General features: G+C 40.8%; 1 protein-coding gene across 3 annotated transcripts in view; it reads right to left on the bottom strand.

Annotated features, from left to right (window-relative positions):
- Positions 1-17628, bottom strand: part of GRAMD2B (GRAM domain containing 2B) — a 105719-nt gene that overhangs the window by 51108 nt on the left and 36983 nt on the right. The window contains exon 1 of one of the 3 annotated variants that reach the window (XM_082380721.1): positions 15914-16223. The exons of 1 other annotated variant lie outside the window; for it this stretch is intronic. In XM_082380721.1, the coding sequence (XP_082236847.1) occupies positions 15914-15977 (64 nt within the window). In that variant the 5' untranslated portion in view covers positions 15978-16223. Of the gene's footprint in view, positions 1-15913; positions 16224-17628 lie in introns of those variants that run through there. One more of the 3 variants, XM_082380719.1, reaches the window with a different exon arrangement.

Here is a 17628-nt window from a genome sequence, read left to right as displayed (position 1 = left end):
TCTATATTGCTAAACGGCAAGGGCATTTCAGGAGTTCTCTTAATGCTGCTATTGGTAGTCCATATTGTTGACTATCTCTTGAGATTTTTCTTTCCTTGTTTTTTTATGTTTCTATACCATTTTGTTTGTTTGATTTTGCTTTTGTTTTATTTTCTGCTGTGCTATTTATTCTCCATCAACCTTGTAGCATCTTCTTTGACCTTCATCTCAACATAGCATCGTTCCTAGGTTCTCTCTTTGGTCCTCTACTTTTCTCTCCACTGGAAAATTCGATCCAGTCTCATGATTTTAACTATCACCTATATGCTGACATTTCCCAAATCTGTCTCCCAACTCTGACCTTCTGGGGTCTTTTCTTTTCTTTTCTTTTCTTTTTTAATATTTATTTATTTGGTTGCACTGGGTCTTAGTTGCAGCACACAGGATCTTCGTTGCGGCATGCAGGATCTTTTTTTTTTTTTTAGTTGCGGCATGCGGGATCTAGTTCCCTGACCAGGGATCGAACCCGGGCCCCCTGCGTCAAGAGTGTGGAGTCTTAACCACTGGACCGCCAGGGAAGTCCTTGGGGTGTTTTCTGACACCAACAACCAATTCTCTGATTCTCCAGATACCAACTGGGTATCCAACAATTCAATTCAATTCTGGCACTAACTACCCAAAGTTAGAGCCAACCTCATAGGTTAAGGGCTTAGTTCCACAAGACTGCCCCCACTTCAGATGCCAGCTGTAAGTCCCAGGCCAAGTGGCTATAAATCAGGGGTTCCCATGACTCCCCCCCATCCCCCATCAGGTTCGATAATTTGTTGAATGGCTCACAGAACTCAGGGAAATGCTTAACTTACATTTACTTCTTTATTATAAAAGACAAGTCAAGAACAGGCAGATGGAAGAGTTGCAAAGGGCAGGGTATGTGGGCATGTAGAGCTTCCATGTCCTCTCTGGGAGCACTGCCTTCCTAGCACCTTGGTGTGCTCACCAATCTGGAAGCTTATCAAATCTTACTGTTCGAGAGTTTTTATAGTACTTAATTTCTTGGTGCCCTCCCCTCCCAGGAGGTTACGGATGGGGCCAAAAGCTCCCAAGCTCTAATCACTTGGCCTTTTTGGTGACCAGCCCCATCCTGAGGCTATCTAAGGGTTCTACCCTGAACCATCTCATTAGTATAAACTCAGGTGTGATCAAAAGGGGTCATTATGAATAACAAGAGACACTCCTTCTTAGCACTCAGGAAATTCCAATTCTAGGAACTCTGTGCCAGGAATTGGGGACAAAGACCAAATATATTTCTTATTACAGCACACACCTCCATCCCAATCTCAATTTTTATAAAAGGGAAACCATCATTTTAGACCCTAAATCTCCTTTTCCTCCTATGTTCCATGGTTTAATTAATGGCATCACAATCCATGCAGCTTTCCTGGAGAGAGAAACTAAGAGTCATTCTACCTTCCTCTCTCCGTCAATCCAATCCATCACCTGGTTCTTCCAATTTTATCCCTTTGACATTTCTCAAACCTATTCTCCCATTTTTCCTACTGAAACAATCTCATTTGGATTATTTCACAGACAGCTAATCCCTGCTTCCTATTTTGTTCTCCATCAAATCTATCTTAAACCTTGCTACTGGACTCATTTCTGAAAAAACTCAAACCTGACTTTATCACATCCCTTCAGTGACTCCCTATGTCTTATAGCTAAGACCAAGCTCCTTCTCATGGCATAAAAGGTCGTCCTCTGTAACCTTCCTCCAATGCATTGCACCTGCTCAGGTACTGCTACTCAATATATAACTTATGTTCTAGTAATATTAGTTCTCCATAATCACCAGGCTGTTTCACATCACTGTGTCTTCATTTAGGCTATTCTTTCTGGATAAAATGACCTTTTTTTTTTTTTTGGCTAACTCCTATTCCTCCTTCAAAATTTAGGTATCATCATTTCTTCTAAGAAGCCTTTTACTCAATCCCCACCCTGGGCTGGATGCTTCTCCACTATTCTCTTAAAATGCCTGTACATATTCTTATTTATCACAATAGACTGAAATTCATATTTAATGTCATGGTAAGATATTGCTCAAGTTATAGTGAAATATGCTGTAATGTTCTTGAGGGCAAGATCCACGTCTAATACATCCTAATATCCCTGTAACATACTATAGTGCTTAACAATAGTAGGTCCTCAAAAAATGTGTTAAATTCCAACCTTTGATATAAATAAAAGTACTTTAAAGAATATAAAGTGCTTTATAAATGCTATAATAATTATTAAGTTGACGTGGTAAGCTAGTATCCCCGACTTCAAATCTGAGGAAAAGGGCTTTTTAACTTTATTTTTTTTAATTAATTTTTATTGGAGTATAGTTGCTTTACAATGTTGTGTTAGTTTCTGCTGTACAGCAAAGTGAATCAGTTATATGTATGCCTTTTAACTTTAAATTGTATTCTGTATTCAAATGGAATATATGTTTATTTTCATACCTGAAGTATACCAGAGAAACCTGCAATTCCATTGATAATGAATTTGCTCCCCATTTGTGTTATAGGTTTAAAATTGTTACTTGCTTAGACCTTTCTACTATGAGTTGTCCAGAAGGCATTGTGGCCCTGTCACCTGCAGCCAAGGGGCAAAGCAGAGTTGTCCAAATGCAATGTGAATGCTGATATGTATCTACAAATACGTAAGAGGAGAGTTGAGGTATGTTCCAGCGGCAGTCCCGCCTTAACCAGGTATAAGTTTACCAAGGAGAAGAAATAAAAGCAAAAATAATAATAATAAAAGAGGCCAAACCAAGTCAGAAAGCAAGGATTCTATTCATATTCAAAACACTTTCCTCAGTTTGTTCAGCCTGAAAGAATTCTTTACACAAAGGCTATAGAAGAGCACAGAGAAATAGGGCAGTTTCTTCAAAGACTCATACTCTTCAGGTTGGAAGGGATCTAACAAATCAGGTCATTCAGCCCTCTCTCTTTACAGAGGAGGAAACTGAAGACCAGAGAGAACGACTTCCCTAAAGTTTCAAAGAATCAGTAGTAGAGTCAAAGCCGGAAGTGAAGCAAAGAGAGCCAAGCAAGGAGAATTCTGAATGGGGGATCCAGGTCCTCCTGTGTTCTGCTCTCCTGTCCCAACCAGTCAACAGTCTAGCCACAGACCCCTAAGGATTCATCAAAAACACGAATTTGGACTTTCAAGTAGCCTATCCTTGTTCATCCCTTGCCTGGAATAATTTTTCCCTCCAGTTGAGGCCAAATTCTTTCTTACCCATCAACCTCACTTCAGATGTCACCACTTAGCTCAGCTCACCTCAAAAAAAACAAACTGCTTAGAAGGCAGGAGAAGAAGTGAGCCGGAACTCTCCTTACCGTGGTGCCCCAAATTCAGTGACTAATCTGCGTCTGACACATGACCCTCAGTATCTCCCAGGGAGCTGTCTAGAGGTCATGCCCTACACCATTTCTATTAGCATTTGATAATTATTGTGGAATTTTTTATCACACAGTATTAGTTGTGTGTGTGTGTGTGTGTGTGTGTGTGTGTGTGTGTGTGTGTCCCGCTCTCCTCTCCCTAGACCGGGAGCTCCTAAAGGGCATTGCTCACACCTCACTCAACCATGTGTTCTCAGTATAGAGTAAGCGGTTAAGAAACGCTTGCTGAATTACACTGGATTAGAGAAGAGTGGAGGTACGTCACAGAGAAGTTACCAAACAATACAGGATTAAAATCAGAAATGAGATATGCTATGCTAAGGAATGCATTCCAACCAAAAAGTCAAGAAAAGGGAACAGGAAAATATGCTTGTCTTTAAGTAGGCTCCAGGACTGATCAGGTAGTAGACCAATCAGCTCACAGATATTAAGTAGCAGGTAACACTTAGAATAGGGGGAAAAAAAAAAAGGAAAGCTTCATTAGCTTCATAGCTAATTGATTGCTATCATATGGGAAAGTCAGGAGTAGTGCCTTGCATATACCAGTGGAAAAGTCCATCCGGTATAAAACTAGGATATGGGGAGGGGACCTGAGAGAAATGTAATTTGTATACAAACTCCCATAGTGTGTAATGAAATAGAAGAGAGAACAGGATGATTGTGATAGCTGAACCTTCACTTACTTCACTGCTTAAACTCACGGAAATTCTTTTCAAAAATTGTTTTCTGGGACTTCCCTGGTGGTGCAGTGGTTAAGAATCCTCCTGTCAATGCAGGAGACATGGGCTCGAGCCCTGATCCGGGAAGATCCCACATGCCGCGAAGCAACTAAGCCCGTGCGCAAAAACTACTGAGCCAACGTGCCACAACTACTGAAGCCTGTGCGCCTAGAGCCCGTGCTCTGCAACAAGAGAAGCCACCGCAGTGAGAAGCCCGTGCACCGCAACGAAGTGTAGCCCCCGCTCGCTGCAACTGGAGAAAGCCCATGCGCAGCAACGAAGACCCAACACAGCCAAAAATAAATAAATAAATTTATTAAAAAAAATTGTTTCCATAATATTACATAGGGCATACGCCTCAAAAAAAGTCATCACATGTTACATTTGTATCCTCAAAGTATTTTTTAATGCCATGACATGCCCAACACCTACTTGGGTATCTTATAAACACTGAAAAGTGATTTTAGCACAGCATAATAACTAGCACATTTTACTGTTTTCATAATCAGGTTACAAAGTAATAAACCTAAATTGGAAGTGTAGAAATTGGTTTGTAAGTATCATCAGAAACTCAGTCTTATTATTTTATAGCCACATCTTGCTTTTGGATCAAAAATGATCCTATCCATAGAATGGTTTAAAGGTGTTTAAACTATTCTTATTCATCAAATTTGGCTTCAGGCTGTTTTCAAACATTGAATTCATTCTCAAACAAAGAGGATTTGCCAACCTTATGACTATTCAAAGAATGAGCTCCTCATCGGCCAACCCAGCTGACCACAGGGTCCATCAGGTTACCCCACAGACACACTTTACTTCCTAAGGGCTGGCCAAGGCTCCCACAGAGGCGTTGTGTCAGTGAAGATGTACGACATCCTGTTGGGAAGGACAAAGAGTGATGGGGCTCCAGAGAGAGTTGGCTGCCACGGCCTCTGCCAAGCTTTGTCCTTGGGGCTTGCTGCAGAAACCTGAGCTATGGACGATGCCACACCCCCGGGAAGGGTTGTGTGGGTGCTGAGGGACAATCGTGGTTCTCTAGGGCCCTGCAGAAATTGGGTCTTGGGGTGGTCAGCATCTGGCAGTCGTGGATAATGCCTGCCTTCCCAGTTAATGTGGCCATGGGATCCCAAGTGTCTTGTTGCTTTGTGGCAGGATTTTTGTGTGACTTTGTGTTTTTTTAAATGGAGACGATTCCTGGGCTGCAGTAAACTTTCTGAAGCCTCAGCACTGTGTTCGTATTAACCATGAGGAGGGTGTCCACCTAGAAATACTTGTCCCTGCTTGTTCCTTCTGCCTGTCATCTTTCAACATTCTTGTCAAGTTGCCCAGCTTGGAGTTGTCTGTCGTGCGCTAGCGTCCCATGGTTATAGTTAGAAGAGCAGGAATCTCCTGCTGATGTTTAATAGCTTGAGGAGAAGGTCTTTTTTCCTGCTAACCAGGTAAGCAGTCTGAGGAGAGCATGGGCATCGTTTCTGTGTTTGTGGGTATCCTGGTCGGGGTAAGATTGGGACTTAGATAAGACTCCTCTTGGGACATTCTTAATGTTTATTAGCTTCTAACTAGTGTTGTAAGCCCAATGGCAGAATCTGGAGATCTCAGTTCTTCTGTTCATGGCTTTTTATTCACTGTGACTAATAAGCTTCCTAATGAATCTTGGCCAGACTTAAAAAAAAAAGAATGAGCTCCAGGCTCTGAAAGTACCCCGCAAGAAGAATTTCAAGAAGATTTTGTGCAACTGCAGCATTTTTGGAAAAGTTCTTGGGTCCCTTAGGTGACTACTTTAAAAAACAACAACAACAACATTCACATGTTTTTAAAAACAAAATCGGTCACATTACTTTACAGAAACACTCTGTACTTGTGCAAAGAAGAACCCAGCCATGGTTTTTAAAAATTAGAATCCATGAATGACTGCTGTGCAAATCACCATGTAACGCTGCAATTGAAACAAAGTTCCCTATGGTCAGGTCTGAGCACAGATGAAGACAAAAGCATCCAGAAAGGCACCTGTGTCTGACAGTACACAGAGAAAGCACCAGCGTCCAACTGGTAGCTAAAGGTGCTCTCTCCACTCCGTCCTCTATAGATCATTAGAAATCCTTTCAATGTTAGAACTGTAGAAAGAAATGAAATGAGTCTCGGTTTTATAGATGAGAAAGCAGACCTATAAAAGTTAAGAGACCTATGCAGGGATGCATAGACACCTAATGGGAGCCACTTTGCCTTCTGCATCTTTACTCTTCCCAAGTGACGTTGTACCCCAAGTGAGGTTGTACAGTTAATCACTTTAGGAGCCTGGTTCAGAGTAGACTGCCTGCATTTGAATTCTGGCTCCAACACTTCAACAGCTGTTATAAACTTGGGCAAGTCACTGTGTCTGTTATGCACAAAACATGACGATAATTGTACCTACCTCATTCCATGTATATATTTAAAAGCACACTGAACAATGGTTGAGCATGTAACAATGATATTACCTCATCTCATCTAAATATATCAACTGCTATATTTGATATGTTTTCCAAAGCTACCTGGTTTGATATATTTTCTGGAGCTACCTAGTTTCTTCTTTGAAAGAAGATCAAATCTCTAAACAAAATATTCCTTTCCTCTACTCTGTTTTTCTTATGGGCAAAGGCCTCATCTTCACCTTGGTGACTGCCATGGCACTCAGCATGGTGCCCAATACACAGAACTACTTAGTAAATGTCAGCTGACACATGAGCCAATCTCTCTGGTCCTTATCAACTGTTAAATATTGCCTTTCTCCCAGCTCATAAGCCATTTATTATTCTCTCATCTCAGGTTCATGTCATGAAAGGTGTGACATTTTGTGATTTCAGAATTTGAGTTTAGAAAACATGTGATTCTTTGTAAAAATTTCAGAAAAGATTCTGATCAAATCAAGAACAAGTATAAGAAATCTACCAACTTAACATCAAAACTAGTCCAACTTTAGAAGAGAGGAAGGGAAAGAGGGAGGGAAAAGATATTCTTGACAGTTTGTATGGGCTCTCAGAGGACCACATTATTTGTTATACAAAGCATCCAGCACAACATTTACGTTGTTAGGATCAAATGAGGAACTATTTTCTAATGAATTATAGAAATAGTACAGTGATAATAAAAGTTGTCATGATGAATAGTTTTTCTTCACCATTGACATATGGCAACTCAACTCACAATACAGCTTTTACAGCACTACACACTAGGGGTTTCAAAATAATCTGTAGGATCACAAGGTAACTGTTTTCAGATAATAATCCTTAACAATAAAAGACACAAAAATTAGAGTATTTCTGAGGTTCTTCCCAGTTTTTAACTCATTGCACAGGATGGAAGACATAATTTGAAAAGTCTAGAAGATAACTACTATGGAGATATAATCATAAGCCTGACATATATGGACTTAAAGAAAACACCAACATTTATATACGGCAGCATCTCCACTGGGGAAGAAGAGGCATGTCAGCCACCCAGCTCAGTGCCTGAGATTTGAGTGATAGGACACAGAAGAGCACAGGGAGAGACGAGGAGGAGCATCTGCCAGGAGAGAAGGGGGAGATCACATAGGTTAATGGTGAAGTAGCATTTTTTTCTTCATCTTTTCAATATGACTCAATCTTCCCCCCTCTCTTTCTAACTTTCTTCTATTCTCTCCCCATCTCCTTACTCCTTGTCTCCAATGTCACATTTCCGTTTCTCCATTTTGGTCTCTGCTCTTCTTAAACAGGTCTCATCACTACTGTGACTTCTATCTAGTTGTTCACAGGGTGGCCCAGATTTACTGCTGCCTCATCTGACTGGGGGCCTGTCTAGGATCATCCGGTTGGACAGGGGCACAGAAGAGATTAGAAGATGAACCGGTAACTTGAGGATGGGTCAGTCAGACAGCAGCCCTTCTGTCTAACACTCTGAGTCCACCTGGCTAAGGTCACTTAAGAAACCTCTGTTCTGATGGATTTATTTATCCATCAATATTAAAACTGTGTAGGTCAACTTATTGGTAGATAATTCTTCTGCAAAGAAGTCTGGGAAAACAGTGGTTTATGGGATTAATGTCTGCCATTTATTGAGCTCTCCTACAGTGTGCAGTCCAGATACTGTAGGATCACACTGAATATTCCTGACAACCTCACAAGGTGCTTCATTGTGCCAAGCCCAACACACTTAGAGGCATATTGGAAGGTGGAGGTTCTAAGGAAAAATAAAACAACAAAAAACTTGATTCTGGCCTTAAATGACAAGAGCATAAGAACAAAACCCAAACCCTTGGCAAGTGGTTACCCCTGAGACAAGGAACTGTCAGGTGGGAGATGGGAAGAAGACCTTCCCTTTTCATTTTGTACCTATCTATGTTGTTTTAATTTTCTAGCCTTTAAAATATGTCAGCACAGATGGGGGGAAGATTACGGTCTCATTTAAAATTTTCTTCTTTGTATTATTCTGTCTTTAAAAAAAAAAACAGTAACAAATGTTTCATGCAAAATTTTAAGAGCTTGTAAAAACAGTACCCAAGTATGACAGTCTGAGTTATCTTTAACACTGCAGTTTGAGGGAGTTTTCAAAACCCTAAGTATGAATTTCACTCAGTCAACAATTCAACAGATATTTATGTTCTAAAGTGTAAGGTACTGACCTATCTTTAAGGTGTTTACAATCTTATTTCCCTGCTATGTGAAAGCACTTTCTCTTAAATCTACAGCACGGGCCCTCATGCATTGCTGGTGAGCATGTAAAATGGTATAGCTGCTTTGGAAAACAGTTTGCCAGTTCCTCAAAAAGTTAAACATAGAATTACCATATGATCCAGCAATCCCATTTCTAGGTATATGCTCAAGAGAAATGAAAACATCTGCCCATACAAAGACTTGCACACAAATATTCATAGCAACATTATTCATCATAATCAACAAGTGGAGACAACCTAAATGTTCATGAACAAGTGAACAGACAGACAAAATGTGGTCTATCCGCGAAAAGACAACCCTCAGAATGGGAGAAAATATTTGCAAATGAAGCAACTGACAAAGGATTAATCTCCAAAATTTACAAGCAGCTCATGCAGCTCAATATCAAAAAAACAAACAACGCAATTCAAAAATGGGCCGAAGACCTAAACAGACATTTCTCCAAAGAAGATATACAGATTGCCAACAAACACATGAAAGAATGCTCAACATCATTAATCATTAGAGAAATGCAAATCAAAACTACAATGAGATATTATCTCACACTTGTCAGAAAGGCCATCATCAAAAAATCTACAAACAATAAATGCTGGAGAGGGTGTGGAGAAAAGGGAACCCTCTTGTACTGTTGGTGGGAATGTAAATTGATACAGCCACTATGGAGAACAGTATGGAGGTTCCTTAAAAAACTAAAAATAGAACTACCATACGACCCAGCAATCCTACTACTGGGCATATACCCTGAGAAAACCATAATTCAAAAAGAGTCATGTACCAAAATGTTCATTGCAGCTCTATTTACAATAGCCAGGACATGGAAGCAATCTAAGTGTCCATCAACAGATGAATGGATAAAGAAGATGTGGCACATATATACAATTTAATATTACTCAGCCATAAAATGAAACGAAATTCAGTTATTTGTAGTGAGGTGGATGGACCTAGACTCTGTCATACACAGTGAAGTAAGTCAGAAAGAGAAAAACAAATACAGTATGCTAACACATATATACGGAATCTAAGGGAAAAAAAAAAAAAAAGGTCATGAAGAACCTACGGGCAAGACGGGAATAAAGACACAGACCTACTAGAGAATGGACTTGAGGATATGGGGAGGGGGAAGGGTAAGCTGTGACAAAGTGAGAGAGTGGCATGGACATATATACACTACCAAACATAAAATAGATAGCTAGTGGGAAGCAGCTGCATAGCACAGGGAGATCAGCTCGGTGCTTTGTGACCACCTAGAGAGGTGGGAAGGAGGGAGATGCAAGAGGAAAGAGATATGGGGATATATGTATATGTATAACTGATTCACTTTGTTATAAAGCAGAAACTAACACACCATTGTAAAGCAATTATACTCCAATAAAGATGTTTAAAAAAAATAGATAAATAAAAAATAAACCTATGGGAATCAAAAAAACAAAAAAAAGTGGTCTATCCATATAGTGGAATACTATTCAGCAATGAAAAGGAATGAACCAGTGGTATATGCTGCTTCATGGATGAACCTCAAAAACATGATGGTAAGTGAAAGAAGACAGATACAAGAGACTGCATATTATATATGATTCCATTTATATGACATGCCCAGAAAAGAGAAATTTACAGATAGAAAATAGATTAGTGACTACCTGGGGCTGGGGTGGGGGGTGAATTTTGACTATTTTGTTTAACTACATTTTATGTCATACTAATGGGAATTAGTATAAATGGGCCCAAGGGATCTTAATGGAGAGAGGATGTGAAAATGTTCTATAACTGGGTATGGTGATGGTGCACCACTCAGTAATGTTACTCAAAGTCATTGAATTGTACACCTGAAATGGGTAAATTCTATGTTATGTAAAATATGTCTCAATACACCTGTTAAAAATAATCTGCCTCTTGGGACATCATGTCCCATCATGAATGTGGGAAACTCTGACACACGTGGAATGACCAACGAGAATGTATCAACTAGTTTACCTTAGGGTATGGAGTTTAATTAAGTTGGTTCTGCTTCTCTCCTAAGGGTAAATGATCAAGTTTAAGAGCATGGATAAAAACACGCTCTTTTCTTTAAGAAGGAAGAACAGTCATTCAGGTGGCTGTGGAAGAGTCTGTCTCCAGGACCTGTGCTTTATGCCACTTGGAAATGTGTGAAATGCCTAAAGCTGGGCATTTAAAGAATTAGAAAGATGTGGAAGGGGAGGTCTACTGAAGTTTAGCAAATGGAAACAACTCAGCAGTTTAAAGTTGAGGAGCCATGAAAGAAAAGCTCAGCGCCAGGATGCAGGATGTAGAAATCAATGGATCAGAGATAAAAGCACCGGACAACAGATGTGAGAACACCAAATCAGTAAGCAACATTTCAATAAGCTGGTAGGTCACTAAAGAGTTATGGCATGAGATCCTTTTAGCATAAACTAAAAACCAAGATGCCATGTTGGATTCATGGAAATGTTCAGTGGCTGTCAAAGTGCCCTGTAGGTGTAGTTGATGGAACAGAGGCTCACTTCCTAGGACACTGGTGCCTGCGACTATTAAGAGTTAGGCCTTTTGAATTTTGATGATTTTGTTTAATTACATTTTCTTTTTTGTTGTTTTTTAAATTAATTTTTATTGGAGTATTCTTGCTTTACAATGTTGCATAGGCCTCCACTGCACAACAAAATGAATCAGCCATACACATACAGATATCCCCTCCCTTCTGGACTTCCCTCCCATTTAGGTTACCACAGTCCCAGACCTTCAACAGTGAGGACCACCACAGCTATGGCTTATGGAGCGCTGACCATGTCAGGCACTAGGTGAAGTGAATTTCTGACATTTCGCATTTAAACTTCAAGGCAAGCCTAATCGAAACACCTGGCTTAATTAAATTTATTTATTTATTTATTTTTTGGCTGTGCTGCACAGCTTGCAGGATGTTAGTTCCGCGACCAGGGACTGAACCTGCGCCCTCGGCAGTGAAAGCGTGGAGTCCCAACCACTGGATGGCCAGGGAGTTCCCACAGATGACTTTATTATTCTTTGCAGATAATGAAACTGGGAAGTGCTAAGCAACTCACCAGGGTCAAACTTCTAGGAGATAGGAAAGTCAGACTTCAGATCCTAGTTTCCTAGAGCCTGCATTCTTAATCTCTTTCTGTACTGCCTTGACAAATCAGCAATTTCCAATGATATTAACATTGAGCCATGGAGCTGATTTGGTTCATTAAATTTCTTTTTAAAACATTTAAAACCAGAACACTATTTATTTTTCTCCATCTTTTCAAACTCCTCAACTGATTGTTTTACCTTAATATAATTTTAATATTTTCTAATGCTGTAATTTTTTCTTCTTATCCCAAAGTTTATATTAAAAAGTATGCTGGGTAATCTGTCAGAGTTGGTGAGCTGGAAATTAGAATTACAGAAGAAAAAAAATATACAAACACACATATGGAAAGATATATAATGTATAGATAATTTACAGAGATTTTCTTGCTAATTAGTCACTTTCAATGTTTGGACTTCAGCAAGCACTAAGAAGTCAAGCTATACTCAATAATTATTCATCTTTGCTCCTCTTGCTTCCAATGCAAGATCAGTCCCCAACTGCAACTCTTATTCTGTTTGTCAACTAATGTACACTGGACTACTATGTGAATTAATATATGTTAATAACTTAGAGCAGTATTTCGTACACACTAAACGTTACATAAACATTAACTGTTAATATATAGTAATAGTAGTAGCAGCGAACTTCTCTGGGCTGACCACATACATACAAGGCGAGCAATGGTAAGAGAGAGGAGAGTATGGCCAGTGATTAGGAGAGGCTTTAAATGAAGGAAAGCTCAAGTTGATTTACAGAAGTATCTTAAGAGAGAGAAGAGAGGGCACTGCTTGAGCAAAGTAATAGAGAGCTGAGGAGGAGGGAAGAATGAGGGAACCTGATTCAGTACTACGTTTGGCACACATGTTCCTTATTCTCCTGCATTATCGCCTCTGACTTACAGGGCTGCTAGTGTGGCTGGCTACAGAGGCTGTGCAAGCTGACCAGGACTAGGAAACGGGGTTGAAATGGTCTATGTGTGTCCAGATCATTAAGGGTCTTAAATTCTTGGCAGAGGAGGCTTTTTTTTAAGAGTAGGTCATGGAGGGCCGTCATAGATTCTAGCGTATAGGAGGAGGGATAAAGATTCAAGGTCAAGCTCTAGAGTTAGGAGGCCTGGACTTGAATTTGAGCTGTTCTCTTATTAACTGTGTCTCTGCCTGGCTAGTTACTTAACTTCTCAGAATTTCAGTGTTCTTACTTGTAAAATGGAGATAATGATAGTATCGACCGGATTCTGTATGACAATGAATGCGTTAAGTGTTGAGCACACAGCCTGTCACATAGCAAGCATTCTCCATAATTGGCAGCTATTATTAATTAAGAGGCTAAGGTCCTAGGTGATGAGGCCCATGTGGGTGAAGTTACAGATGCAGAGAATGGGGAGGAGCAAGCCATTCTAACACTCTTGAAGAAAATGTCCCTTGGGACACCCAGACTTCAACAACTTTGAGCTTAGTGATGATTAATCTAAGATGAAATTCAAAACAGACAAGTTAAAAAAAAAACAAAAAAAAAACAAAAAAAAACAGACAAGTTAGACTGGGTTTCCAAGCATAAAAATTTTGCTACTCAACATGATTTCAAATATGGAATTATCACACCAATATATCACTGTGAAAATGTATCTACCTGTGTCTTTAAATTACTTTTATTCTGTTACCAAAGCAGGAGTTTAAGAGCTCAGAAAAAAAGAGGGTCTAAAATCTTAGATTGAATCAGAAGTGACTTTAGTAGGCCTGGGAATTTCAGAAGTGACTTTAGTAGGCCTGGGAATTACCACTTTGTGGGGGAAAAACCAAAGACTCAATAAACCAAAGACTGCCAAATGGGTACACATCCTAACTGCGGAGAAGATTCAGTTATAGGCCAAACTTTTTATAATATCTTGTTTGTGTGTTTAATGTGGCACTGGCCACCATCGTCCCTTGAAGTACTGTAATATACACACATGGCTCCCGTCAACACTGCTCTTGGAGTTACAGAAAGACGGATACCAAATCCCATTCATTCTTGTATTGCCCACCATTATTGAACAAAGAGTAGGTATTCCTATTTGTAGAACTGAAATGACTTTGTGAAACTGAATGTTCCAAATGAAGGGCTGGCTGTTCGGGGCCTTGAGCTTCAATGTGGTTGTGTGTATCTTCTACATAATTATTTTCTCAACATCTAAAGAGTTTTAATTTAACAAAATTAGTCTAATGCTATAGCAGATGTCTTCAATCAATCAGAATGCTCTCCTTGACTGAGTATCTTGAGGACTGGGAGGGAATGGGAAGATTTAAAACTTAACAGCTGTTGGGTGGACTTGAATCATTCTGCTTTGTGTAGCTGGAAATAAACAGTGCCTTTGGATGAGCTCTGATCCAGGAGTTTAGAGTCCTGGGTTCCAGACCTACCAGCGCCACTTACCACTCCTGTCACCTCAAACATCTATGAAATGGTGACCTGACTAGCCACAGCACCTCTTCGTCAGGGAGGTAAAGTTTATAAAAGAATGGTTAAGGAAATACATGTCATTTGCTGGTTCATCTTTTTCTTGGGCTTGAATTATTAGCATAAAATAAGGATTTTATTTCTGGGTGAGGAAAACAAGAACATTTTGTGAGAGTTATACCTAGAGCAATTTTTCCTCAATCATCTTTTTTTCAGTCAGTAGAGAGGAAAGAACATCAGCTGAAGTTGACAATGCTGAGGTAGCCGAGGAAAGCAGACACTTGAAGAGAATATGACCAAAGCCTTTGAAACCACAATTCAAAGCAGCTAATAAAAGCTATTCTTTTTCCAAACTTCAATAAATGGGTGGAATACGCTTTTACAAACACAAGTCTTTATGTGGAACCAGGCTGTGTTCTTAAAAATGAGTAAATGCTGAAATAATGAATGATGAGGATTGAATTTTTTAAATCTTTTTCTTTCTTTTGGATTGAATCTTTACTATTAAAAAAAATCTGTCATCTTTTTTATACTAGTAGCAATAAAGCATTTTAGATACCCAACAGCTTGGTACCATAAAAATTAAAATTGGGCTTATTTAGATATTTACCTGTCTCACTTAATGTTACAGTGATATAGAAAATGACCAAACACTTAAAGATTCTTTTCTTTTTTAAAAGAAAAGTTTGGGAATAACAATCACATAAATAACCACACTTCTGGATTTTAAAAAGTACGTAAGATAAATAAATACATCTCGTTACAGGAAGCTAATCCTTGTGATCAAATATTTGAGTTTTCAGTTTCTTAAACCAGAAGAGTTTATAGGTCAAACAATGTGCAAATCCTATTACGCACATGAATCTTTTAAGAGGATAGTCACAACCCCATATCTGATGCTTTATTTTATGTTCATAGTGCTCCCTCACCCCACGCCCACACCCTCCCTCAAAAAAAAAAAAGCGTATAACAAGTTTGTGTTAAGTACCCAACAAAGGCAGGCAGTCTTTGAGGGGGAGAGATAAAGCGTATTTCATATTTTCCACTACTTTTCCTCTCTCGTGAGGGGAAACAGTGAAGGGGATGGGGGAAAAAAACACCCTCACGCTCCGAATCGAATGACAAAATAACGCATCTTTGTGAAGCTAGTGACCAGATGACATCTACGGGACAGCTGCATCTTCACCCAAGTCATTAAGATGTAAGACAATTAGAATAAATGTTGAGCGCTGCTTCTTGATGTGGCTTGGAGCTCTGAAGAGGCGCCCCAGACCTCCCTTGGGATTTATAAAACGCCGGTCGTGCTCTCGGCTCAAATAATTCCCATCCCCACCGGACTGCAAGCTGCTGTGCGTTTCTGAAACGCGGCCGTGCCTTTTCTCTACTACAGAATCGGGGGCAAGAAAGAGACCGGGCGCCACAGAAAGAGTTCAAGCCACAAGTCTGTCCACGTTAAAGTTCCAGAAAACCGTTTCCACTCCCAACTCTTCCCTGGAGGAGAAGTTTGGGCAGCGCGCGTTCTACCGCCCCAGCTGGGATCCAGCGAAGGATACTTACTGGGCTGAGCCAATTTTGCTCTCTCTCTTCCCGAGCACTTTGGCAGGCTTTGTGTCGTCCACATCTTGCTGTAGTTCAGTCATCAGGGCCGCGTCTGGAAGTGCACCTTCAGACAGTCTCCTCCTCCCGTTTCCCTGACTCCCACCGTCCGGGGCGCAGGCCCAGCGAACCCGCCGCGCCCTCCCCTGCGCCCTGGGCCGCTCGGCGCATCCGGGCCGGCCGCGCCGGGGGCCGCCAACCTGGACACGTTCGAGCCGGCGCGATTGGTCCGAGCTGGCGGGGCAGAGCCGGGAGGGAGGGAAGGGGAGGGTCGAAGCGAAGTGACAACCTCTTTCCCCAACCCAGGAGGCGGAGGAAGAGAAAAAGGAAACCTGTTGAACTAGTCTTGCGGGCAGAGGAAGCTAATTGGCCAAGCAGGTGAAACATATGCCTAACCCGGCGCCGTATAAGTAGCCTCCTGGTAAACTGGGCTTTTTTTCTACCCCGACTGTAAATACGGGGTTTGAAAAATGGGCAGCCAGCTGTAGATGCAGGAAACGACAGGACTGAGCGAGGCTCTCTCTCGCACAGATGCGCTTTGTGGGCTGGTTTGTGCCCCAGCCTAAATTATTCAAGCAGGGTGTAGTCTCTTTGAGGACCGCCTGTCAGAGCTTAAACAATAGGTCGGTTCAGTGACTGAGGTAATATGAGGTAGTTGCCTGGTCGACCCTTCCTAGTTGGTAGAGGCGGAGGGGGGCGTGGAGAAGCGGCCATCAAAACCTCACCAGCAACTTGCTTACTATGCGCCCAACCAATAAAATGAAGCCTCTTCTTCCCGCCTTGCTGGTTCTGTCAAGTTTTGTGTTTGAAGCATCCACGTACACATTTAAGGAACTTTGAGACCTGCCATGTTCTAGCCATTATTCTAAACATCCACTTAGTAGAGTGAGGAAGAAGAAACTTTCCTCTGCCCTTCTAGGTTCTTCTGGCTGGTCTAAGAGTTAAATTGACGTGAGATAGATTAATAGGAGAAAATCAAATTTAATTACCTGCGTCCAGGGGGCTCCCTAAGAAAATGAGGCCCAAGGACAAGTTAGGCAATCGAGGCTTATATGCCATCTGAGAGAAGAGAATGGGGCAGGGGTTTGGGACTTCATAGCGTCGACTGAAAAAAAAAAAAACCTGCACAACCTAAAAGTTGAGAATTATGTTTTATTTGGCGGACTTGCTGAGTACTTAAGCCCAGAAGACAGCCTCTTGGATAGCTCTGAGGGATTGCCCTGAAGAGGTAAGAGAGGAGCCAGGATATATACGAGTTTTGGCAACAAAAACCAGGGAGTCAAAAGATTACTGTTAATTAAAGAAAAACCAGACATCTCAAGTTAATGAATTTAGCACTCTTCTGTGTATGGGGAGATGCAAGAGTCTGGGCTTATTGAAATCATTCCTTTGATATGCACCTTAACTGTCTGGGGCCAGTGTCCAGCTTTTTTCCGTCCTGAATCCCCTCAGGGTGCACAGTTGTGGATGGCTCCATTGTTTGAGGGAACGAAGGCAATTCACAGGAAGATGAAAATGAGCAAAGGGGCGGCAAAAAATGTTTGCTGGGTCATACAGAAACAATGGGACACAGAGGGGAATTTCAACAAGCAGACTTCACTAGGTTCCTCCCTGTCTACACACCTAGTTCATATTACACTGTAGTAATCTACGGTGACAGCTCCCTTCCTGGAACA

Source organism: Balaenoptera borealis (genome assembly GCF_965194805.1).
Source record: "Balaenoptera borealis genome assembly, chromosome: 2".
NCBI classification, from domain to species: Eukaryota; Metazoa; Chordata; class Mammalia; order Artiodactyla; family Balaenopteridae; genus Balaenoptera; species Balaenoptera borealis.
This window is presented reverse-complemented; position numbering and strand designations above follow the sequence as displayed.